General features: G+C 43.0%; 1 protein-coding gene across 1 annotated transcript; it reads right to left on the bottom strand.

The window, feature by feature from the left end:
* On the bottom strand, positions 169 to 17606 carry LOC8061309 (protein NRT1/ PTR FAMILY 2.7). The gene is made up of 4 exons (XM_002439542.2): positions 17380 to 17606; positions 17070 to 17287; positions 16407 to 16975; positions 169 to 1208 (listed from the first exon to the last, which is right to left on the bottom strand). The coding sequence occupies exons 1-4, from the start codon at positions 17513 to 17515 to the stop codon at positions 392 to 394; spliced, it is 1740 nt and encodes a 579-aa protein (XP_002439587.2). The 5' UTR covers positions 17516 to 17606; the 3' UTR covers positions 169 to 391.

Raw genomic sequence — 27077 nt, 5'->3', positions numbered from 1 at the left:
TAGGCTTGTCTGCAGAGTACTTTGAATGAGCTATTGTTCCTTATATTTCTCTAGCTTTGTTTTTCTCGGGCAGAAAAACTAGGAGTTCCTCGTCGGTTAGTCTGAAATGACGACTCTCCAGGTTGATAAAGGTTTACCGGCTCGCATATTCCATTGGCATGTAGTATATATGATGATGGACCATTCATTTCTGATGGAGGTGATCCTATTATACAGATTCTCTCACACAGCAGAATCTTATTCTTCATAGTAGTAGTAGACACATTTATAAAATTTGTTTAGTGCATGATCGCACAACACACAGCATACACAAATTGGCCAGAATGCAGCGCGAGTGTCAAGTCACCTGATGGCCCTCATCCTAGCATATCATCTTCAGACTTCAGTTACTTTACTTGCCGACGTTCTGGTACTTGTACAACCTGGCACACAACATGTAGTAGCCGAAGTTGAAAGACACCAGGCCGGCGAGAAGCCAGTAGAGGTTCTCCAGCCTGGACGCGTTCATGTTGTCCGGCAGCCACGCCGTGGCGCGCCGGACAATGCCGATGAGCGCCGTGCTAAGGTAGAACCCGAGCGCGACGATCATGGCTACCATGCCTGTGGCCGTGTTCTTGAGCGAAGGGGGAAACTCCTGGTAGTACAGCGTCACCTGCCCTGGGAAGTGCAGAGCCTCGCCGAACCCCGACAGAGCAAACGGCAGGACCAGCCACATGGCCGACAGCGGCGACACCCACGCTGGGTTGCCCTCCTCGCCGCGCGCGTGCACGGTGGCCAGGCGCTGGCGCTCGATGACGGCGGACGCGGCCATGCTGACGATGGTGATCACGTGGCCCGCGCCGATGCGCTGCAGTGGCGTCGGGTCGTGCCTTACGAGGCGCCGCCACAGAGGGAGGAGGACACGGTCAAGGAGGCCGAGGGAGACGACGACGGCGACGAGGGTGCCGACGATCATGGAGCCCGCCGGTATGACGAAGCGGCCCACGGCGCGGTCCATGACGAGCGCCTGCAGGATCGTGAAGTTGATCTGTACGCCGATGGCCACGCTTAGCACGATGGCGGCGCTCCACAGCGGCAGGATGCGGAGCACCGTCTTCAAATCCTCCACTTGCTGCACCGTGCACACACGCCACGGCCGGATCACCGTCGACCCGTCCACGGCAGCTACGGTGTCACCGTCCGTGATCAGTGCGGCGCGGTTCAGGAAACTACAATACAATGAATCGTTGTTAGCGATGTAATGGTGCACTGTTTTTAATTTAACTACTCTCGATCTTAGAAAGGGATTGGAGCAATTTTCAATGCAAACAGTAGCACTGACAATAGTAGTAGGACACTGCCACTACTATATTTGTGTTGTATAAACTACTATTTTGACTTAAATAAACTTTTTTTATAAAGTGTTAAATAAGCTTATTAAACTACTAAGGTTGTATAAAAATATGCCAACATACAATAGTTAAATAGGTCTCATATGTCAAGCCCAATTACATTTGACGCATGTGCCCTGTGTCATGTAGTAGCATACGGATGCATGGTGCAAGAGAGAGCACCGACTGAGCATGGAGGGTGGGACACGTGCGTTATGTGACGTGTCTATTTTTACAGAATACATACGATCTAGCGTAACTCTAATCTGAATCACAGGATGTTGATCCAAGAGGTACGGAGAGATTGGATAATTTTGGACTTAACCGTCCGCTCTTAATCACACTTTTACAAATCCCTCCTTCCATCTCTCTTATGCACCCCTTGGATCAACATCCTGCGGTTCAGATTAGAGTTTGCACAGTTTGCACGGGAGATGAGTTTGTACTAGATCCGTTGCCTACATACATATGGTACACAAATTTTAAATAGATAACTTATTTTTGTCAACCATTTATTTTTAGTTTTGTTGGCACAATTATATTCTATGATGAAATCTATAAAATTAGATTCATGTTGGGTATGTTTCGAAACAATTTTAGTGATTATAAAGTTTGCATCTGGAGTCTAAAATTTCAAATGTTGTAGTATAAAGTTCTAAAATTTGGAGTGCAAAGTTTCGAATTACAAAGTTCCATTTTAGGTGGATAAAGTTCATAGCATGCCACTAAAAAGTCTGAAATGAATTTGTATAAAGTTCCTGAATTTAGGTGTTGAGTTTGAAATCCCAAAATTTTTACCTTAGAAGTAAAAAGTTTATAATGCGATAGTTCAAAGTTTTGAAAACAGTATAAAGCTTGTAATGTAATAGTTTAAAGTTTATAAATTTTGAATATAAAGTCTTGAACCTAATAGTATAGAGTTTACAGAGTTTGTAATGTGAAAATTCAAAGTTTATAAATTTTAAACGTAAAATTTTAAACATAACAAGACAGTGTTTGTAGTGTGACAGTTCAAAGTTTATGAGTTATTGTAAGTGTAAAATTTTGAACTATAAAGTTTTGGATTTAGGAGTATAATGTGTAAAGGATAAGTCTATTAGGCGTCATATGTTCTAGTTGGTTAGCCGTGAGCTTATGTTGGGAGTATACGTGTAGTTACATTCTTTATGTTGTAAATCAAGTAGATAGATTGGTTAGTATATTCTTGTAATACAATCTGTTGTAATCTACTCTCTGTACATGCCACTCCACCAGGCTATTATTGGCTTATATTAACACACTGAGAAAGTATCTCGTTCACCCAATTTAACATGCTATGGGAGCCATCATCCTAGCGGAGAAAACCCATGTCGTTCCACACGATAGCTTTCTCATCCGCTGCCTCGTTTGCTCCATCGCTCATCTTTCCTGTCATAGAAAAGCTGAGCCGCAACAATCAGTCAGGTGCTATCAGCCTTAGTGATGAGGACATTGCCACGCGGACACGTCGACACCATTGTCTTTCTCAAGTTGCAATTCATCTCCAACTCAGCTACCATGTCACCCTCGGATTCAGCAGACACGTCGTCATTGTTTCGATCATAACTTCTTCATACGACATCAAAACGGGGTGATCTTGGACTCGTTGGAAAGAGAACGACGATGCCGTCGTTCTGGATCTGGTCCTAGCTCTATCTTCGTGGATTCTATATGACCACGACAAGGTGTTGCGTCACCTATTTTGGGCCAGCTTGACCATGTATCTGAGTCGGGCCTTAAGCCCAAGTTGTGGGCGTCTCTCCCTGGTCACCTCCAACCCAAGGACGCCTCTCTTTTATACTCCATGCAGCCATCACTGTTTAGACTTGGGTTTTGATTAAAGTTTAGTTTTTCATCGAGAAACTAAATCGTTCATTGTAACTGTGGTGACAAATCTTTTTACAGTGATCTAAGGCCCCCGTTCTTCATCTCCTCCACTGTGTCGATTAGTCATTTGGAATCGAGTTCTTGAACCCTCTTTGATATTCGCGTCAACTCATATTTGCACTTTCAGATTGCGTGTTTATACTTTCTTGCTTGTGTACTTCGATTTGCTTGCAGGAACAGCCTTCTTGGCGAGGTCAATCAAGTTGTGTTTGGTTGATAACCAACGGAGCAGTGGTGTAGAGCAGTGGTGTAATGGTTACAGGAATCGAATCGTGTTTGATTTGACGCCGGATCGCCAACGTCGAGATCTCCACAAATCTAACTTATTAGTTACCTCTCGGAAGATCGGGCCTAGTCCTCATCACCTAGGGGGCATGCAACTCGAGTCATACATCAAGTCCACGACGAAAGCTCCAGAGCCCTTTCTGGAATCCGTGAAAGGGGAGGACAAGAAGGACTCCCTCGCTCTAAATCCTGAGTTTGCCTCATGGTTCGTGAAAGATCAGCAAGTTCCTAGTTTCTTATTGATGTCCTGCTCTAAGGAGATCTTGGGGCAGATTCCCACAATGATCAAGTCTACAAAGGAGGCATGGACTCTAATCGAAGGGATGTTTGCATCCCAATCACGTGCTGGTGTTATCATCATGTGGATGGCACTCACGACGGCGTCAAAGGGTACTTCGTGAAGATGAAGGGCTTGGCAGACGACATGGCATCGACCGGGCACAAGATAGAGGATGAAGTGTTGGTCTCATACATCTTGACTAGTCTTGATGATGACTTTGATCTGATGGTGTCTGCAATTCGCGCCAGAGTCGAACCAATCTCGATAAGTGAATTGTACTTAGCTTGTAAGCTTTGAACAACACAAGGAGATCAAGAATGGAGGTTCCAATGCATCTGTGAACGTGGCTACACGTGGTGATCGTGGAGGAAACCCATCTCACGGCCACAATGGTGGTCACGGTGGTAGGAATCGTAGTTTCCCTGGCCGTGGCGGTGGCCAGGGCAGTGGCGGCGGACGTGGATCCAATTTTGAAGGCTAGCTGTCTTGCCAGCTTTGTGGCAAGGAAGGGCATGCTGTCGTCCACTGCTGAAAGAGGTTTGATGCCTCATTCTCCGGCCCTCCTTAGAAGAGTGCACGATCATCAACCACTTTGTATGGTATAGATACGAATTAGTATATGGATTCAGGAGGCACAGATCACCTGACGACGGAATTGAAGAAACTCACAACACGTGACAAATACATGGACACGAGCAAGTTCACACTGCAAGTGGATCATGTATGGATATATGTCATGTTGTATCTAGTATTTTATAATCCCCAAATAATGATACTATCCACCTCAATAAAATCCTTCTTGTTCCAAATGCATGAAAGAGTCTATAAATCATCTAGCTCATGATAACAATGTTTTTCTTGAATTCCATCTTGACTATTTTTTTCATTAAGGAACAGGACACAAAGAGGACAGTTCTGCAAGGCAGATGTGAAGAGGGACTTTATCTCTCAAGATTGGTGAGAATAAATATGCGCTAGGCTTTGCCAAGGCGACTACCTCCTTGGGGCATTATAGATTAGGATATGTTGCAACACCTGTAGTTCAGCAAGTCTTAAGTCTGTGATGCGTGTCAAAAGGGTAAAAGCCATGCGCTTCCAAACCCTAGGTCTTTTAGTACTTCAACTAGTCCTTTGAAACTTGTGTTCTCGATGCTTGGGGTCCTGCCCCATCATCAGTTGGTCAAAACAGTTATTATGTGAGTTTTACTGATTATTACACTAAGTTCACATGGGTATATTTTTTGTACCATAAGTCTAAAGTTTTTAGAGGTTCCGTGATTTTTAAAATTTAGTTGAACGACAATTCAACCCAAAAATTCCATCTATGCAAACTGATTGGGGAGGAGAATACCTATCCTTAAATTCCTTTTTCTATGAAATTGGCATCCCCATCGTGTTTCTTGCCCTCATGCACACCAACAAAATGGTGCTGCAGAAAGAAAGCATCGCCATACAGTTAAAGTCGGTCTCACCCTTCTAGCTCATGCTTCTATGCCTCTCAAATTTTGTGATGAGGCTTTTGCTATCGTTGTCCATCTTATAAATTTTCTCCCTTCCAAGGTCATAGAGAATGAAACTCCCCACACACACTTGCTGAAACAACAACAGGACTACACCTTCATTTGTGTGTTTGGCTATGCTTGCTGGCCCAATCTAAGACCCTACGATACAAAGAAACTCCAATTCAGTTCTAAGCGTTGCATGTTCCTTTGGTATAGTAATCATCGTAAAGGTTATAAGTGCTTAGATCCTTCAAATGGGAGAATATACATTTCACTTGATGTTGTTTTTGATGAAGAGGTGTTCCCATTCCATTCCATGCATCCAAATGCTGGTGCACGATTACGCACCGAACTCTCTCTCCTTCTGGAATCCCCACTTAATTAACTCAAATACTACCATTAGGGGTGTTGAAATATCTGATCCCCATGCATATATTCCTCCACCTGCTAATACTAATGAGTCTTCTAGAGATCATGTGTTTGGTGTAGGGTCACAATCAGACCGAATTGGCGGAGAAAATGATGATGAAATTCAAAATCAGGAACGTTATCACATGTGTCCCTTGCCAGGACACGGCGCTGACGCCGAGGTTGCTTCACCTGACGCAGGATCTGGTGTCGTGTCAATAGCATCAGCGTTGGGATTAGCTCCAGGTGGCACAAATGGATTCTCTTCGCCAGTTTCCTCGGCTAATTAGCTAACGACCACAACATTGTGGCCACAGATAGATCAGCGCTAGGGGGAAGATGTTCCTGTGCTGTCGTAGGAGAATCAAGTCACTAGAGTTGACCACTCTAGTGTCATAGCTGTGTCTATTCCATCACCTACATCACAACGGTGCCTAGTTACTTGGCTTCGACATGGTATACAAAAACACAAGATTTATACTGATGGAACTGTTCGTTGGGGAATGATCGGTGTTACTTTTGCAGAAGAACTAGCAACAGTAGAAGAAGCTTTACATGATTCAAGATGGGTTGTAGCTATGGATGTTGAACATAGTGCTTTACTGCATAATAAGACTTGGTACCTTGTTCCAGCACCGAAGGGCAAAAATATTATAGGTTGCAAATGGGTGTACGAGGTTAAGAAAAAGGTTGATGGAACAATTGATAGGTATAAGGCTCGACTTGTTGCAAAAGGCTACAAGCAATGTTATGGTCTAAATTATGGAGACAAATTTAGTCCAGTAGTAAAAGCAGCTACCATTCGTATCATATTGTCTGTGGCACTATCAGAAGGATGGTCACTCCGACAACTTGATGTACAACATGCTTTCCTTCATGGTGTCTTGTAGGAAGAAGTGTACATGCATCAACCACCCGAATATGAGGACAAGTCAAGACCAAATCTAGTGTGCAAGCTCGATAAAGTGTTGTATGGTCTAAACATGCCCTTAGAGCATGGTATGCTCGGTTGTGCGGCAAGTTAGAATCATTGGGATTCATACCATCAAAGGCAGATACCTCCTTAATTTATTATAATAAAGGAAGGCACACTATGTTTGTATTGGTGTATGTTGATGACATAATTGTTACAAGCTCATCGCAAGAAGACAGGATGCTTTGCTTCAAGATCTTGAGAAGGAGTTTGCATTGAAGGACTTGGGTGATCTACACTATTTCCTCAATATAGAGGTCAAGAGATCAGTAGAAGGGTTGGTGTTAAATCAGGAAAGATATGCTGCCGATGTAGTAAAGAGAGCTGGAACGAATCTAAGCAAGCCCATTGGTACTTCACTATCTAGTGCTAAAAAGTTAAGTGTAACCGAAGGTGATGCATTGGGGCCAGAGGATGCTACAAGGTACAGGAGTATAGTGAGAGCATTACAATATCTTACACTAACCCGTCCGAATATATCTTTTGTAGTAAATAAGGTGTGTCAATTCCTACATGCACCCACTACTACTCACTGGAGTGCAGTTAAAAGAATTCTAAGATATGTTCATGGCACACCCAAGCTCGATAAGAAAATCGACTTCTATGAAGATAAGTGTTTTCTCTGATGCTGACTGGGCAGGATGTGTAGATGATCGACGGTCTACAGGAGGTTTTGTTGTCTTCCTTGGATTGAATCTTGTCTCATGGAGTACAAGAAAACAAGCTACTATTTCAAGATCAAGCACAAAAGCTGATTACAAGGCGCTACCTGATGCTACTGCAGAGATGATGTAGGTACAAAAGTTACTTGGTGAATTAAACATCAAATATCCTCCTGCAGCGAGATTGTGGTGTGACAATATTGGTGCAAAGTACTTGACTGCTAATCTAGTGTTTCATGCAAGAAATAAACATATAAAGATTGATTATCATTTCGTTAGAGAATAGCTGAACAGGTGTCATAGGGTCTGCTAGATGTGACATTCATTAGCTCTGGTGATCAAGTTCCTAACGGCTTTACGAAAGCAGTAAGTCTTCCGAAGTTAGTCAGATTCGTTCAGAAGCAATCTTAACCTTGAGGCAGGTTAAGATTGAGTGGGAGTGTTAAAGAATAGTCTATTAGGCATCATATCTCCTAGTTGGTCTACCGTGAGCTCAGGTTGTTAGAGAGTAGACGTCTAGGTACATTCCTTGTGTTGTAATCCAAGTAGATAGATTGGTTAGGATATTTTTGTAACAAAATCTGTTGTAATCTACTCCCTGTACATGCTACGCCATGGGGCAATTCGTGTGGCCTGTATTAACGCGTACCGATAACCTTAGAATGTATCTCGTTCACCCACTTTAACATAATGTTTGATATGTATAGAAAGATTCTAAGTAATAATATTTGTATATTTAATCTAAAATTTTATATTAGTACTTGTTATGAGTTTTTTTTGAACATGTGATTTGAATGTTTTTCCTTATAAAAAACAAAACGTAAGATATTAAGGGACAAAAAAAGGCTGATTTCCGGCCCTGTAGACGACACATGCACTTAACGCGTCTCCTACTGTTCGGGATGCACACGGTCACGGTCACGGTCACGGTCACGGTCCCTTGCGCCGCTACGCCTACGACAAGAGCACGCGGGACGGGTTACATCAAACGTATCCGTGATTGCCACTACGTTTTGCTTCAATCTGACGATGTGTTACAATCTGCTTTTTCAATTTTTCAAATAGTGCACTACAGGCGCACACAAGACCAGCAATCAAATCTGTCGTACGCACGCATATACGACAAATTAGTTGATAGAGCAATGACATCCTGTTGATCCGACAGAATTATTAATTTGAAAGCACAGGTGGCTGGAGGCTGCGGACGTGATCACCTCTACTGACAATAATACCTGTTTTATTTGGTTATCAAAACTTATGCCATAGTTGATGTCGAATTATTTATTAGCTCGAATAATGGGGATTTAGAGTTTAATGCATCAAGGAATATTAACGCAATCAACATACCTTTATATGTTGTCTGATGCTACTTTTGCTAGCTGGTTAGCACAAAACACCTGGCCCATTCGATCACATGGGGATCAAATCAAGGCCATCATTTTTTCCCACTAGGAGTACTTCTGTGGTCCTTTTTTTAAAAGAAAATAAATGTTCCATTAAGCGAATGGAAAAAACGTCCTAGTCTCTACAATCCGAAGATAGCACACAGCTTATTCTGTGTGGTCCTTAATTAGAACAAAAATTCTAATCAGGTAAGGTCAACAGCCATGGCATTGCCTGATTGTCTTGTAGTTATGGCCATTCCCTCAGCTCAGTCTCTTTTTATTTGTTATTCTCTTTTTTTAGGAGTCAAATTTATTTAACTTTAGCTAAATAATCTATTTATAGTATATAATTAGTATCATTAGATATATTATTAAATCTATTTTTATAAATAAACCTAGTTGAAGATACAAATGTTGTTTCTACAAATGTAGTCAAACTTAAGAAAGTTTGATCGACATGAACACACAATGCAGTCATTTTTATGCCGGAAGGTCCATCGGGTCTGGTTCGTGTGCACACCACTCAAACACACACACTCTCTCTCTCTCTCTCTGCTTTTTTTGTTCTACTTTCCACATACTTATCTAGTGCATTTTCTGATTAGGCCAGTTTGTATAATAATATATATGCATATTATGTCAAGAATATATTATTCTAGAGTAATACAAGTTAGTTCAACAAAACATTAGTGAGCCGTGATACATTATTTGATCATAGCGTGGAAGGTGGATGGGGCCATTGGGTGGGTGGGGTGGGGGCAAGTTCTACCGTGTTGTTGTCCCACTGGACCATTGGTACTTGCTACAGCAACATGGATCACTGTTAGTTTTCCAATCTATTTGTTGCTTATCAGCCAAATTTATCAGCTATTCGATAGTGTTTTTCTCTCATAAAAAATCATCCAAAAGTACTTTCTACTATGACTTATGAACCAAACAAACAAGAGCAGTTAGATAAAGGAATTGGGACTATAAAGGAATCGATTTTTAAGAACCAGGACTAAATGTGTTTATTGAGTAAAAAACGGTGGAGGTACTTACATGAGACCTTCCACCTCGGACTTGCGTGCTTTGTTATCTCAACTCGAGCACACGTCTAACATAGATAAGATATGGTTTCTTTTTAAATATTAGATAAACCTCATCTAATAAAAATCCAGCAAGGTTCTTGCCACCTTTCTAAAGAAAATATTAGATAAAGATTTTAAGATCCAACTGTTGTCCTAGAATTTTAAGTATTTTTTGTTTCTAGAGAAATTAGAACCTGGACATTACATCACCCCGACTAATATACTCCCTCCATACTGAAAAACCTGACGTTTAGGACATGATTGTGATAACTAAAGAGTGATTAATTAAAGGTTAGTTTTCCATGTCTGCCCCTAATAAATACAGTTACGGGTGCTCATGTACTAGAAAGTAAATCGTCCCAACTGGCTATCACATGGGGTTTTGAGAGTGGCGAGCTGAGATTGAAGCCCAGTGGCTGTAGATTTTTTTGCTAGAGGCTTGGAATTTTTGCATGGAGGTGAACTGAGGAGTGGCTAGGGGTAATCGTGTCAAAAATGCTAGCCTCGATGCCACAACAATAAGTTTTACGAAAACGATCGATGGGCCTAGAACGACTGGTTTTTCGGTATGGAGGTAGTAGCAATTACTAGGAAAACTGGAGTTGCACGTTAAAGGCACAGCCTGACCATACAAGCGAGATGGAGCAAGACCAATGGCATTTAATTAATAATAAATGGTGTTTTATTGGTTATACCAATAACCAACACTGAAGAAGCATCAGTACCTGACAAGTCCAAGAAACATAAATGTGGTTTTATTGGTTAGCAATAACCGACACTGATATTGTAACAAATTTATTTTGTTTGTTTTTGCTCTGTTGAGATATCAAATCTAGTTTGAAATCTCTCGCTATAGCTGCTGGCCTGTTCGCTGGTCTCAAAAGTTAAGGCTGAAATTACTGTTGGCTGAAATGTACAATTTAGTCGCTATAGTCTTTTGAGGCAGGGTGCCGCTATTGTATTTATGTACAATTTAGTCGTTATAGTCCGATTTAGCTCCGCTATTAATTGTTTTAGTGATATACCGCTAAACACCTTAGCCCGATATTTAAAACATTGGCCAAATTATATAGCAAACATGATCATCAATATGATACTCCTACTAAGGAATCGCTTTCACAATTATTTATTGTCGTCACTAAAAGCATAATCCTCTTAGAAACGTGTGCTAACACCGTTTGACATTAATTAGGGGACCCTATAACACGTGTTATTAAAAAAAATGATATTTTGTAGACAAGCGAAAACTTAATAGATATAAAACAATTTTCTATTTTCATTTCTACATTTAAAATTACCCATCTATGTCATTAAGAAACATAATTTAAAGTAGACCTATGAAAACTTACTAGATATGAAAAAGATGGGATTACTAGCAATCCCCTACATTTGGATAGACATGTGAAAACAGTGTTAGCACACGTTTAGATAGAAAAGAGCGCAGAAAAGAGATTTGGACCGGTTGGAAACGACCGCAACGACCTATGGATTCTGGTTTGGATTGTTTAGACCTTTTTTTAAAAAAATTAGATATTGTAGTACTTTCGTTTGTATTTGATAATTATTATGAAAACTTGAACTAATTAGATTTAAAAATTTTGTCTTACAAATTATATTATTTCTTTTATCTATATTTAATGTTCGATGTGATGAGAAATTATAAAAAAATAGATTTTGGTGTTAGCTGCTGGCCCGAATAGCGGCAGGAATAAGCGGCTGCGGCTGCAACAGCTGCAGCAGCGGCTACAGCAGCTGAAGCGCGGATTCCCCTTATTAAATGACAAGTGAATTATTAAATCCTTTTCAACAGGCTAAAGAATGATCATCAGAGTTTTCTTCCAAAAGAAAAGCATAATCAGATTTTGGCATGACGGCCTTCTATTAGTAGTAGTAGATCTTCAACGCCTAGTAAAAGCTCCCTGCTATTAGTAGCATAGTAGATGATCAGCGCCTAATTAATAAACTGGAGCACACGGCCAGGGCGTTTGCGTGGATTCGCCGCATAAACAGCCCACAAGAAGACGATGATGTAAAGCCGTAAAGGTATTCCGGCGCTTCAGAATAATATAAAGCTCTGGATTGTGCACCGCACACATTGCTGTATACGCATGGGCGCGGAAGGGATTTATGCTTACTGCAGGCTAAAAGGTCACACGAGAAGCTTTAAACATATAAACATTTATGCATGAGTAGCTAATCATTGTCGTACTCGCACCTTCCCTTTTGTAACAAAGTCGCGTTATATCATGTCGGATTGCCAAAAAGTTTGTTTTAGATTCTCATTAAGAGCATCCCTAACCGTTTTGCATAGTTCGTTTGGTAAATGAGGGAGTTTGCCAAGTCACAAAAAAATATGGCAAAGGTGTAAAGAGGCAACCTTCAACGGTTTGACATTAATTACTTGAAAAAAGAAGTATGACGGTGGGAGGAGGGAGTAGTCGTGCGACCACACGCGGGGACGACGGATTTTGCGCGAGGGACGTGATGCCAAGCGCGGAGGAGCTTGGCATATATGCGAGTCTTTCCCCTCTATTTGACAAGTTAGCAAAATTGTAAAGCCCAATTGCCAAACCGGTGTTTTTTTAGACTTTTTTGCAAATACATGAATGCAAAAGCTTATTTGTCAAACGGTTGGGATACTCTTAACTTGTTGTTAAAGCCGGTGCATGTCCGTCGAAAAAGCCACATTGTAATAAATAAAATAGAGTTAATTGGTACTAGAAGCTAAAATTAGTAATAATGGTTTCAAACACCCTACTTCTTAGATACGTTTTAAAGGCGGCTGCGTTACAACAAATAAGCGATTTATAGAAACACTTGTCCCATAGTCTCTAGAAGGGATTTGTAGAGGTGGCTGACAAGAAGGGATTTATAGAGGTGGCTGACAACGATAGCTCATTCCGATCAATCAATGGAAATACAGCCAAAACCTTATGAGTGGCTTGATTATAGAAACGTTTGGGGATAGCTCTTGAGATAGCTTGAAATACAATCTCTCAATGGAACTTTTTTAACAGCTAATTACTTTTTAGTCTGGGGAGTCTGCCACCAGCTCACCAAGCAGCCACACGTTAATTTAAGAGCAATATACGTGTGGGTGCTGTAGCGAAGCCTTGAACCCGTGACGGCGTAACCTAGAACCTCGCGCATTCTACTACTATTCAGTGCACCCAAAGTTAACCCATTATATTCATTTTACTTGATTTTAAAATTAATATGTAGGATCCTAAACGAATTCAAATAAAATTTGGTTTTCAACTGCAAAATTACATATAGTGTTAAATTTGTCTATCCGAGGTCATTTGAAAAGGTTGAACTTCAAATGTGAAAATTCAATCACAATTTTTTTAGTAGATGATTTCAAATGAAAAGGTTGGATATATCTACGGGTTCTACAACTTTAGTTTTTGCCGTTTCTCCATACAAGATCGATCATTTGAAAAATTTGAATTTCATGTTGTGTAGACTTCAAACGAAATTTTGGGAACTTGATGATATAAAAAAATTCAACTGCAATGTTTGATATCTTTTTGTGATCTATAAATTTGATTGGTTGTTTCTCCATCCAGGGTAGTTTAAAAAACTCAAAAAATTGAATTTTAAAATATGAGACATTTAAACAAACTTTTGATGATTTTAGTGCTTTCAAATGAAAAATTATCAACTACAAAGTTCCAGATCTCTTCAACTGACTTTGTTTGAAAAAGTTACAAATTTTACTATGTTGCACCTATTTTAATAATGACTTTAGGTCCAGCAGCCTCTACCTAGAAAGAGATTTTTAGAGATAACTTTAGATCCAGTCACCTCTAAAATTTGATTTCTAGAGATGGCTCGGAAACGATTTTCAGAGGTGGCTCATTGAGCTGGCTCTACCGAAAATATCCGGCGCCTTTAGAAATTATTTTGTATTAGTGATTGTTCAACTAATAATAGCTTAAATGAACTATCTAGTTAATAAAAAGTTATTATTAACTAAGTTCTTGAAGCAAAGTAGCTACTACTCGGTCCATCCCAAATTATAAGGCATTAAAAAAATCTTGGAGAGTGAAATAATCTTAAGTTTGATCAAAATTATAGAAAAAAATTATAAAGATTTATGATATCCTAGACATGCTATGAAAATATAATTAATGAAGAACCTAATAATACTTAGCTAATATCATAAATGTTATTATCTTATTATATAAATTTAGTCAAACTTAAAATGATTTGTCTCTCCAAGATTCTTAAAATGCCCTATAATTTAGAATGGAGAGAGTACTAACTATTAGATGGAGAATCCAAACGGGCTTCAACTTAATAGGTTCACCAATAGCCCTGTGAATAAAAAGCTATATAGCTGATTTTCTTCTACTGGAACTAACTATTATATTAGCACTAATGAATCTAAATGGGCTCTTAGTCAAGCTTTATACGCTATATATTGGGACATATAGTGACCATCGGACAATGGGTTAATGACTTTCTCTTTTTCTCTTCCCTTTCAGAAAAGAGTAATGATATAACCTACTGTTTTACGGGTAACCTTTAAAAAAAATCATATGGCTTCCAAATCTATTATACTCTCATAATAATATCATATAAATTCCATACAAATATTCCAATTAAAAGCAACTCCAACCATGCCCCTACTTGAACTCCTACTCAAAATTTTAGGGGTTTTAATAAAAAAATCAACTCCAGTGGAGTCCCTACTTAAGCCCCATTTTACATGTCCTCCAAATTTTAGTTTGAGCCCCCTAATCTGCCTTCCCCCTACCTGTGGGACACACCCCACTTTTCCCCCTCCCCACCTCGGCCGGCACGCGGTAGCGCATGGCGGAACCGCACCGCCGCCGCCGCCGCCGCCTGGCTCCGCGCTACGGCGGTGGTCCGGCACACGGGGCACGTCGGGTGCGCCTTGAGCCACTTGCCGATGCACTTGTCGTGGAAGCAGTGGCCGCATCGCGGCAGCGCCCGGAGCACCTGGTCCTCCCGCATACCGGCGAGGTAGACGCAACACTTGTCCTCTGCGCCGCCGGCGCTGCCCCCGCTGTCGTCATCCTCGTCGTCGCTGAGCCGTAGGAACGACTTAGCGGCCGAGACCATTGACCCGGTGTCCGGCGAGAGCCAGACGACCATGGCGAGTGCGCGGTCGTGGATGGCGACGCAGGGCAATCACGAGGTCGAGAAGCTGCCGCTGGTGGAGCCGAAGCCGTTCAAGGCCTACAACGTGCGGTGGCGCATGCCCTACGACGTCTCCGTCTCCCACGGCGCCGGTGCCGCGCCACCGTCGGGCGACAACCTCTACTACTCCTTCGACGTCGTCGGTGGCGCCGTGCACGTCGTCATGCTCGGCTCCTACACTGACTACGGCACCGGAAGCACATAGCAACGGTGGCTCCGCGCCGACCTCGCGGCGCTCGACCGCCGCCGCGGCGGCGGCAGGACGTCGGTGTTCGTGCTCGCGCTTGTGCACGCGCCGTGGTACAACATCAACGAGGCGCACCAGGGGGAAGGCGCCGCCATGCAGGACGCCATGGAGGTGCTCCTGTACGGCGCCCGCGTCGACGCCTTGTTCGCCGGACACGTCCACGCGTACGAGAGGTTCAAGCGCGTCTACGCCGGCAAGGAGGACCCCTGCGCGCCATGTACGTCACCATCGGCGACGGCGGCAACCGGGAGGGGCTAGCGGACAAGTACATTGGGACGAATACCATGAACACCACGGCGAAGCACCGGTTGGCCAACGTCAATGGCCGCACGCCACCGTCTAGCGACCCCAGCAGCGGTGTGAGGACAGGCGGGGCATCCGCGTCCCCCTGCTGCTGCGGCCGCGCCGACGGCGAGGGTTCGTCGCGTCCCCCAGCGGAGGATAGGGTGCGAGCGGTGCGAGCGGAGGATAGGGTGTTGGGCTGGAGTTGGATGTAATTTTGGGTTTTTATTTTTTTAGTCCAGCCTACAAATAGAGTTTTAGGGATCTAATTTGAGAACTTGGACTGGAGTTGCTCTAACACATTATAAGTCGTGCGTTACATAGAAAGAATCTTCTCAAGACTTTCATAATAATATAAAATTATAATAAGATTTTTATAATCATGTTAAACACGCCATGTACTTGTGATTGGAGGATTAGCCAGTGTCCTGATCATCACTCGACGGGGTCCTGGTTGTAAAAACTGGAATGGGTATAGCACTATAGCCAGACGTCACCATATTATTAGGTCCCGTTTGGTTTGCCTTGTTAAATTTTAACTTTCGTCTTATCAAATATTTGGACATATACATGGTTATAAACGAAACTAAAAACACAGCTAAAGAATAATTTGCGAGACAAATCTTTTAGGCCTAATTAGTTCATGATTAGAAACTAATCGCCAATTAAAACAAAAATACTACTGTACCTGTTAAACTTTAACACCCACAACTAAACACCCTACTGAAACCACCTTAAGAGTGGCACTAAAAATGATCAGTCCTATTGTCTAATCGACTATAAAACTATTTTAGTGATCGCGCAGCACACATTATTATATATATTACTATGGATTAGGATATGCGCTGAAGAGCATAATTTTTCTTACCTAAAGCTGTCGCTTGGGGCAAGGTCAGTGTCGCCATTACCAGCTTTGTCGTCGGCGTCACCTCGCCGTGGTCGGCCGTGGTAAAACTTCAATTCCCCAGACGTCGGCACGTTGACCTTCCACTTCCTTGCGGCGGCGACGGCCACCTGAGCGAGCCCAGTGAACGGGCTGCCCCGCACGGCTGACCGGCGGTAGTACCGCGTGCCGAGGAGCAACGCCACGAGGCCGACCACGCTGGAGGCAGCGGAGATGCCGAACCCCAGCGTCCACGACACCGTGTCCTGGACGTAGACGATGACCGTGGAGCCGACCACGGAGGACGCGTAGAGGAAGACGAAGAACCAGTTGAAGAGCACGTCGCGGTCGGCGGCGGAGTCGAACTGGTCGGCGCCCATGGTCGCCTGGTTGAACCGCGAGCCCGCGGCGCTCACGCACATCAGGAACACCCCGGCGTACAACGCAGCCATCTGCCCGGCCGATGCGGGCTCGCAGGGGCTGCCGGCGCCGAGATGACACGGCGCTGGGCGGAGGCCGCGCAGGCTTGCCGTGAGGGTGAAGACAACCGAGGACTGCATGCGCGCGCACGCATTAGTCTTGTCGTCAGCAGCAAGGACACACGAGCCTGTACTGTTGTGTGTACGATCAAGAAAACACACGACTGACCAGGACGGAGAAGGCCATGGAGATGGCAACGATAGGGTAGCAGCCGAAGAAGGCATCGGCGACGACGGCTCCAGCCACAGGGGCCAAGCTGAGGCAGCCGGCGACGATGTTGGAGATCTGAGCTGCGTCCACGCTCGGCACGTTGTACTCCTTGATCAGGTAGACCACTAGGTTGCTCAGCACGCCGCTCATCGCCACACCCAGACCCATCATAGCCGCTGCAACCATATGAGATGCACATATTTAACAAACGACCATGATGCATGGATGGATCCATCGATTCAACCGAGAGAGCAACGGCGAGAGAGACCTCCGAGGAAAGGGAAGGTGATCCATCCACCCTTCCTCCTGTGATCGCTCTGCGGCTGCTGCAGGGACTCGTGATCGACGTGAAGGCCTTGGCGAGAGGCACTGGTCCTTTTTTCTTCCGGCACGTTTGTTTCCATGCTGCTGAATCTCTCTCGATCTCTCGCTCGCTCCTCGCGCTGGGAAGGTTTGTTTTGATGTGTCGATCGCTTATACTTATAGATATATATATGTCCAGGCACGGTGAAGTGTGTGTCACACTAGTAGCTAGTAGATATGTAAACATTGGAGTTGGCCACCCACAATGTCCTTTTCATCATAATTAAGAAAAAAAAACTGTCCCAGATATTTTGGGAGTAGCATTTATATTTGTTTCTGTTGGTTCGAAATGTATATTCAACGGTCACTCCTAAAAAGATTTCAAGGGACGGCCTCCAAATTAACACAGGCCGTGTTTTTAGGTACCTCTCTAGCGAAATAACAGGTGTCTCATCCAGACAGGACATCACCAAGGCTGTAGTACTGGAATATTAGGACTACTATAGTGCGACTAGGAAAAGAAAAGAAAATAATAATGTCGACTAGATGGATTGCTGGTATTTCCATGACGGGTGATACGATACCACTTGCCAGCGACGATAAGATTGGCACATTCTATGGGTGGAAGATCCATCCAAATTTCTTTGTAGAATATTTTACTGAAAAGACATCTAAAATCATCGAGAAACTTAATTAGGCTTGGTATCCTTTACCATATTCACTTCCCATATTCCCTTGCTTTTAGATGCTATCGTACGTCACGAAAATGCACGTCTCTATTAATTTTTTACATAGAGGCCGGTATACTTGTGTGATTGTCTCTATGAATAGTTGATTAATAGAGATGGTCGACTGAGAATGCTCACCGACATCCGCCTAGGTAAATAGGCGATTAACAAATGTGATCGTTAGTGTTTTTACCACCAGCAATAATTTGAGTTTAGCATACATAGCACATAATAAGAAAGGATAGCTGAAGGACCCGAAACAACGACTAGAGGAGATGTGAATGGGAGCCTCAAATTTCTTTTGAAACTTTTGGTTCTTGGCTCACAAACAACCCAAAATAAACACTAATCAACGACGTGAGATACATGTGCTAACTAGTAGCAAGATACCACACGTGATGTCCTAGGCACACCCAAAAGTACTCGAGCACCGAAAGAAACAAACCTCCAAAAAAACGGATCAAACTGCACAAAACTGGAGGTGGCGAACTGTTTGCTATAGTACCTCGAATACCGCGGATGGTGCGCTACAGTACTGTGGACTGTCCAGTTCAAAAAATAGAAACCCTAAATTGCTGGACCAATTTTGAGTCTTGGCGAAAAAATAAACTCCGGACTGTCCATGAATAATTCTAGGACTGTCTGCACTTCAAAAACCCCAAAACACCCGAAACCACGTAGGACTATCCCATGACACTCAGACTATCCATGGTTCACTAGCGGACTGTCCGCGAATCGTGAATCAGCAAGATCAGAGAGCTCCAAAAATCGCCTCTAACCAAAAATCTAATTGTTGGGCTATTAAATCAAAACCAATTGCCACAAAATTTTAACCACACAGTCATAAGGTAATAGGTGAGGTACCTCTTGGAGATCATCTCCTAATTTGAAGCCAATCAACAGAAAATCAAAAGGGAAGGGAAAAAGGAGAGTTTCTTGAACCCTAGCCATGAAATCACCCTGATCTATGAGCTCATGAAGAATTAGTTCATTTCCTTCCGTGGAAAGGCTCAACTCACGTCATAACTCAAGCTAACGCAAAAAAGAACGAATCAAATCGGTCTCAAAATAGCGAATCGAGGTTAGAACGAGAAGATAAAAAAAATAAGAACACTGAAAGAGCATCTAGGCCCTTAGTGATTTCGGTGATTAATGACATTGTTGATTACTATGACTAACGTGTGTTTTGCAGAGGCAAAGTCATAGGTAAGGTCATGGTAAATAGGTACTCGATGGACAGAGACGTAAATGCCAACTTAATAGTCGAAATCGTTTCGGTTCTCAAAGGATGGATGGACATCGTCAAGACTAGACTAGGTCTAAGTGCCATAAGGTGAAGAAGGGCACTTAGAGTAGTTTAGGACTTTGTTTTCCTTTAACCGTACTATTAAGAGGGGCTTTGATCTAGTAGCTTGACTTAGGCAAGGCTTTAGGTTTAGGTGTGGTGCACACTTGGTAAACCTAACACAAGGCAGCTCAGAGATAGTCCTTAGATCGAGAGAAACCAACTTCGTTTTGGAGCAATCGCGTTTCGACGAAGTTTGGGTGCCCAATCGGGCACCGGACGCTGCACCGGACGCTCTGTGAGTGCGTCCGGTGAGGTCCTTAGCCGTTAGAACAGGCCAGTGCTTAGGGTTAGACACCGGACGCTAGCACCGGACGCACCGGGTAGCGTCCGGTCCCTTACCCAGGGAGCTTGCAAAGTTCCCTTGAGCACCGGACGCTAGCACCGGACGCACCGGGTAGCGTCCGGTCCCATGCGCAGGGAGCATGTAAAGTTTCCCCGAGCACCGGACGATGCACCGGACGCTGGGAGTTAGCGTCCGGTGACCTGTCAAAGAAAAGTGCAGGTAGCCGTTATGAGCACCGGACGCTCGGTGCAGTGCGTCCGGTGCAACATAATGTGCGTCCGGTGACCCTGTTTTCAGTGGAAAACGGTTGGCCGACCTTTGGACTTGGTGGATAGTATTTATACTTCTCCACCTCGTCCATGAGAGCACTCTTGCCCATTTGAACATAAGAGAACCTTGTTGTGGAGCAAGAGTGTTGCAAGAGCCTAGAGAGGATTGAGATTTGAGTGATTTCTTGAGAGAATCCTCCTCTAGTGAGTTCCAAGAGTCAAGTGTGCATCCACCACTCTCTAGAGCCTTGTTTGGGTCAAGTGAGAGTTCTTTGCTTGTTACTCTTGGTGATCGCCATCACCTAGACGGTTCGGTGGTGATTGGAGGCACGAAGATCACCCGGAGTTCTTGTGGATGGCTCGTGTCAAGCTTGTGAGCGGTTTTGGGCGATTCACCGCGACGGAGTGTCGAAGAATCAGCCCGTAGAGAGCACTTGGTCCTTGCGCGGACCAAGGGGGAGCAAGACCCTTGCGTGGGTGCTCCAACGAGGACTAGTGGAGAGTGGCGACTCTCCGATGCCTCGGCAAAACATCGCCGAGCACTTTCTTCCACTACTCCTTTACTTTCTAGCATTTACTTTGTGCTTTTACATTCTTAGAATTGCCATGCTAGAATAGGATTGGAACTAGGTTGCAAAACTTTTATCCGGTAGCTCTCTAAATCACACTAGGCACAAGGGGTTGAATTGGAGCTTATAGGTTGCTTAATTTTTTAGAGAACCCCAATTCACCCCCCCTCTTGGGCATCTTGATCCTTTCAATTGGTATCAGAGCCTAGTGCTCATTATTTAGGCTTCACCGCCTAGAGAAAGATGTCTAACGGGGATGGACCACCACCCATGTTCGATGGGGATGACTTCCCGTATTGGAAAATACAGATGGAGTCATACCTTGAGGCATGCGATGTAAAGTGCCTAAAAGCCGCGACCGAAGGGTTTGCCCCTCCGGAAAGAGCCACCGCTCTTACTCCACAAGAGCAAGAAAACAAGAAGTGGAATGCAAAGGCCAAAAACCACATCTTTAGAGGTCTTTGCAAAGAGGTGTTCAACCGTGTTCGGAGCCACAAAACCGCCAATGAACTTTGGAAGGAACTTTGTGCGCTCCATGAGGGAACTAAGAGTGAACGCGAGGAACGCTATCACCTAGTGATGAACAGGCTTAATACATTTGAAATGCTTCCTAAAGAAAATGCTAATGAAATGTATTCTCGCTTGAATGTCATTGTAGAGGAGCTAAATGGACTTGGGCTTACACAAATGAGTACGGCGGATGTAGCAAGGAAGATACTATGTGTGCTTCCCATTGAGAAATATGGGCACATAGTAACCGTGCTTCATCAAGGCGATCTTTCTGTTGATATTTGGGAACGCAATAAGGAATTGATCCGCAAGCGCACGGATATCGGTGAGCACTTCACCCGGGAAATTATCCAGAGTATCGTATTTATTTTTTTACCACTAGGAGAAAGAGTGCATCTGACTAACCGGTCTATTACTACTAACCTTTAGGCACAAAGAATGTCTTTCGATGTGAGTAATAAACAGAGAAGACTGCAACCGTAGTCTCCTTCTAACCTTGGTAAGGATGATCTACTGTTCTAATGGGGAGGCTAACGGAATCTAGACACCACAAAGGATGTTCAACCCGCACCTATAAACCCTATCCTTCCTGCTAACGAGATGTGATCTACAAAGGTAGCTCGGAATTGTCACGTTCCTCACTACTACCACGGTCCAGCTAGTCAGGGAATATCTATGAGTACCCCAGCCTAAACACCACGTTTACGCCAGCAATGATTACTCTAAACTCTACGCGAAGAGATTAAAGTAAACTCATAAACCATAAGAACAATAAAACAAGAACTTACTAGAATTTAGAAGTCGAATTACTGAAGAATCCTAGGAGGAAGCTTCGGGTTAGGAGAACTTGATCCCGCAGGTACAAGCTTGGAGTAGACACCGACAGGCCGGGCTTCCTCCAATCTACACCTCCACTCTATCTCTCTCAATCTAGTAGAAACTAGAAGATCTATTTCTACCTTACATTGATTGCTAAGCCTAAAAAGAAATATTAATTAGAGAAGAGGTTTTCCTTCGAGGGCACCCCTCAGTCTCTATGATAATTTCTTCATGTCTTCTCCAGGGGCCAGGGGGCCTTGCTTATATAGTCCTCCCCTTCTATGCGTTTTTGGGTCGATAGGCGAGGTGGTACTATGTTTTTCTTGATCCAATAGGTCGGTGGAATATCCCGAGCGAAAGAGTCCTGATTTGGCTCCAACAGGGGGGGCGGGCGCCCAGGCTACCAGGGCGGGCGCCCTGGGCCTGGCCCAGTTTTGCCTCCGCTTCGGTCTCGTGGCTTCTGGAGTCTTCTAGATGATGTAAAATTACGCGATGCGTTGATATCTCTATGTAATCCCGACATGTGGGCCTTTCTTCCTTATTTCCTGATAACCCCCTACAGAAACAGATAAACAACAAAACTCGTGGAATTCTGTCAGATCAAACCCTAATTCTAGGTGATGGTTGCATATTGGTCCTTTCTCTTGTTTATTTGATAATTAAAATTGATACTTAAGAACCGTCAACAAATACCCCCATACTTAGGCTTTTACTCGTCCTCGAGAAAAGGATGGTTAAGAAAAATATCTGGGGTAAACATTTTAAAGCATTCTCTTTATAATTGCAGGGTGTTAAAAAATTCACTGTGTACCATAGTCAAGGAAGTATATGGTTAAGAGTAAAGATCCTTTCTTCTCAATCCTGTCACTTGGAGCTTTTGTATATTTTTGAAAGAAAGTTAGCATACCTTTTTATCCTCATAGGTTCTCTCAGATCACTCATTATCTTTTATATATATCTCACTGAGGCTGTTTTATTTTGCAAAAATTCTCAAGCATACTTACTTTGCATTTATTGCTTGATCAAAACGGGATCCGAGGAGGGGAATGTCATACTCTTAGATCAAAGACTTTGAAAATTAAAAACTTTGTCAACTCTTGCTGGCATATTGCTTATTAGAGGGACCATGGGCTATCATTTTTCTCTTTTCTCTTTTTTTAAGTGGATACCGAGGTACCCCTATTTCTACTGCCGGACACTTGTCCATTTTTTCTGCGAGGTTATCGAGCACTTGCTCCTTTTTATTTCCTCAAAATATCTCTATTTTTGCATAGCCCATGCCTCTAATGCAATAATACTTTAGAAGAGTGAATCTTACTGAAATAATGTCTTGATCTTGGGAGCATGATAAATCTCTCAACAAGCGTCTAACTCATTTTGAACAAACTTAATACAGAGCAGATAACTTTTATAATCATAATTAATATTTTCATTCTTATCAGGCATATAAAACACTGAGGATGGTAGCTATAATTTTGAATATTTTGAAATAAATTCTCCAAGCAACAATGATATCAAGAATAAGAAACTCATACTCTACCATCACATATTCCATATTGACTTAAGTACACAGGGTTTTAAAATGATTTTATAATAATTCCAAGTTTTCAGGAAATATCATAAATTGAGATTAATCATGATTAGAAATATTTTAATCTTTTTATTTTATCATGTCGGAAACAGTAATCTGCATAATCCAGAATAAATGTATGTGTAAAGTAAAGTGTGCAAAGTGTGTACCTGGATTGAGGAGTGGTGTAGTCGGAGTGTGTTTGGCATGTCGAGGGATCTCCCCCATACTTGTTTTCTGCTTTCTTGCACAAAAATAAAGTGGAGACACACAAGACATAATAATAATAATAATAATAATAATAATAATAATACTCTTTATTAATCTTGGGGCATTTATTACAAAAGACTGATGGCAAACTGATGATAATAGCAAACTGATGATAATAGTAAACCTAAACCAAATTTAAAAATAGATGACTAAGATGCATTGCCTCAAGGTATAATCTAGATAACTTAGCGGCGCTCTAATTCCTTGATCTTGCAAGATCCTGCCTAAGGCCTAGTATAACGGTGTTGTGGTTTCGAGGACTGGAGGTCTATGATAACTCTATCTAGCCTGCGAACTTCCTCATCAATATCCATTATAGTCTTGCGACGCTTGGGAGGTGTCTCAAAAGCATTGAGAGAGTGCTTCGGGGCTGCCTTTGGAGGGATGAAACGGACTTTGGCTGCTCTAATCCCTTCAAAGTAAGGCCTTTCCTCCTCCGTAGTGTAGCGAATACTGTTGATCTCGCCGCTCCAGTTGGTCTTGACTCCAACGACCCTCTCATTGGGTCTAGGTGGAAGGATCCTTGTGCCGGTTGGCACCTTGATGGTGGTCTTCGTCTTGGATGATGGTCCTGTGAGGAGTAGGGGTTGTGGTGGTGCGGTGAGAACTGGTTGAGCATGGTAAGATTGGGCGGAGCTACGTTGGCGTAATGGCATGGCTTCTAGCTGACGCTCTGTGTTGGCCGGGACGAGAGCACGGGCATCGGGGTCTTCCACAGGCTCCATGTTGAGGTTGAAGGGGACGACTTCCCAATCGTCGTGGTACTTGTCGGCCATTGGAGTAGCAAGGAACTAATGAAATTTTAATTGAAGGAGAGCTTAATCAAGCTCTAATTGAAGGAGAGAAAGCTTGGTGGCTTGGTGTTTGAAAACTGAGGTCAGGGGTCTGTTTATATAGGGGTCAAAAGGGTGCCTCTATGGGTTGTTCGGGTTGCTCCCGTCGATGTGCGTGCAAAACTTTCCATCCGAGGGATTATTCGGATCACCCTAAGTGCATTTTCCATAACAGAGAAAGTCGGGACCGAGAGGGAACAGGGGCTGGGCGCCCGCCCACTTGACCTGGGCGCCCGCCCTCTCTCTGGCCCCTCTGTGGGCCCACTTTTCCGAGCGCGTTTCTAGATGCGAAATTATTTAGAAAAATATATATATGACCCAAAACCATCAGACCAAAAGTGTCGGGCTCTAATTCTCCATGGGAAGGTAAAAATGGACTACGTCTATTTCTTCAAATTCCTCATTGGGCTCTAAAAATAATTTAAGACGTTGACCATTTACCTTGAATAACGTACCTTCGCTGTTTTGAAGTGTGATAGCTCCGTGGGATGATGAATTGATTACCTTGAATGGTCCTTCCCATTTGCTCCGGAGTTTTCCATGCCCGAAAAGCTTCACCCTGGAATTAAAAAGTAATACCTTATCTCCGGGTGTGAACTCCTTCTTCTTGATTCTCTTGTCATGCCACCTCTTGACTCTTTCTTTGTAGATTTTTGAATTGTGATATGCCTTCTCTCGCCATTCTTCCAATTCTGATAGTTGCATTCTTCTATAATCTCCAGCAACATCCAGGTCCATATTCCATCTCTTTATGGCCCAGTGTGCTTTGAACTCTAGTTCAACAGGTAGATGGCAAGTCTTCCCGTACACCAATTGGTATGGAGACATTCCAATTGGGGTCTTGTATGCTGTCCGGTATGCCCAGAGTGCATCGGGTAACTTGTCTTTCCATGCTGTTCCCATTTCATTTACTGTCTTCTGAAGAATATTCTTGATTTGTTTGTTGGAAGTTTCTGCTTGGCCACTTGTGTGAGGATGATAGGGGGTAGCGACGTTGTGACGGATTCCATGTCTTGATAGATATTGCTTGAAGCGTTTGTCGATGAAGTGTGCTCCTCCATCACTTATCACTACTCTGGGGACTCCAAATCTTGGAAATATAATTTCTTCGAACATCCTCTTTGAACTGACGTTGTCGGCATGCTTGCAAGGTAATGCCTCTACCCACTTGGAGATATAGTCAACTGCCACCAAGATGTACTCACACTTCTTTGATGGAGGAAATGGACCCATGTAGTCTATTCCACAGACATCAAAGAGCTCAATCTGAAGGTTGTTGGTGAGTGGCATTGCATCCCTTGTATTTATGTTTCCGTGCCTTTGACATGGCCCACATCTTCTGATATATTGCTTCGTGTCCTCATACATTGTAGGCCAATAGAATCCACACTGCCAGATCTTTGAATGTGTACAGAATGCTCCATAATGACCTCCATATGGTGATGAATGACATCTGTCGATGATCTTCCATCCTTCCTTAGTGGTCACACATCTCCTGAGTAAGCCGTCAGAGCATACTCGGAAGAGGTATGGCTCATCCCATATATGTGAACGACTTTCTTGAAGAAGCTTCTTCTTGTTTGCTCCTGGTGGTACATACCCTTAAACCATAAAATTAACAATATCTGCATACGAGGGGTCAGACCTGTTAATCCCGTAGAGCATGTCGTCCCGGAGTGAATCATTGATGGGGGTTTCCTGTGGACTCTTAAAATACATTCTAGACAAGTGATCAGCAACAGAATTTTCTACTCCCTTTTTATCTTTTATTTCTAAGTCAAATTCTTGGAGTAATAAGATCCATCTAATCAGGCGTGGTTTAGCATCTTTTTTAGTGAGCAAATATTTTAATGCAGCATGATCAGTGTAAACAATTATTTTAGCTCCAACTAAATAAGATCTAAATTTATCTATGGCAAAGACAACAGCCAGAAGCTCTTTTTCAGTGGTTGCATAATTAAGTTGAGCTCCTGTCAAAGTTTTACTGGCACAAGCAATTGCATGATGCTTTTTATTTTTAGTTTGTCCCAATACTGCCCCCACAGCATAATCACTAGCATCACACATAATTTCAAAAGGCAACGACCAATCAGGGGGTTGAATGATTGGTGCAGAGATGAGTGCTTTCTTTAATAAATTGAAAGATGTTAGACATGCATCATGAAATTCGAAAGGAGCATCCTTGGCTAGCAAAAGAGTAAGTGGTCTAGCAATAAATGAAAAATCTTTTATGAATCTACGATAAAAACCAGCATGGCCAAGAAAGCTTCGAATTCCTTTTATATTCACAGGTGGAGGTAGTTGTTCAATTACTTCAATTTTAGCTTTGTCTACCTCAATACCTCTTTCAGACACTAAGTGTCCCAGCACTATTCCTTCCCTAACCATAAAATGACATTTTTCCCAATTAAGGATTAAGTGCTTTTCTTCACATCTTTGCAAAACCTTGTCTAAGTTTTCAAGA

The sequence above is a fragment of the Sorghum bicolor genome, chromosome 9 (assembly GCF_000003195.3).
Source record: "Sorghum bicolor cultivar BTx623 chromosome 9, Sorghum_bicolor_NCBIv3, whole genome shotgun sequence".
Taxonomy (NCBI): Eukaryota; Viridiplantae; Streptophyta; class Magnoliopsida; order Poales; family Poaceae; genus Sorghum; species Sorghum bicolor.
The sequence above is the reverse complement of the archived record's forward strand: the minus strand, read 5'-3'. Positions and strand labels throughout refer to the sequence as shown.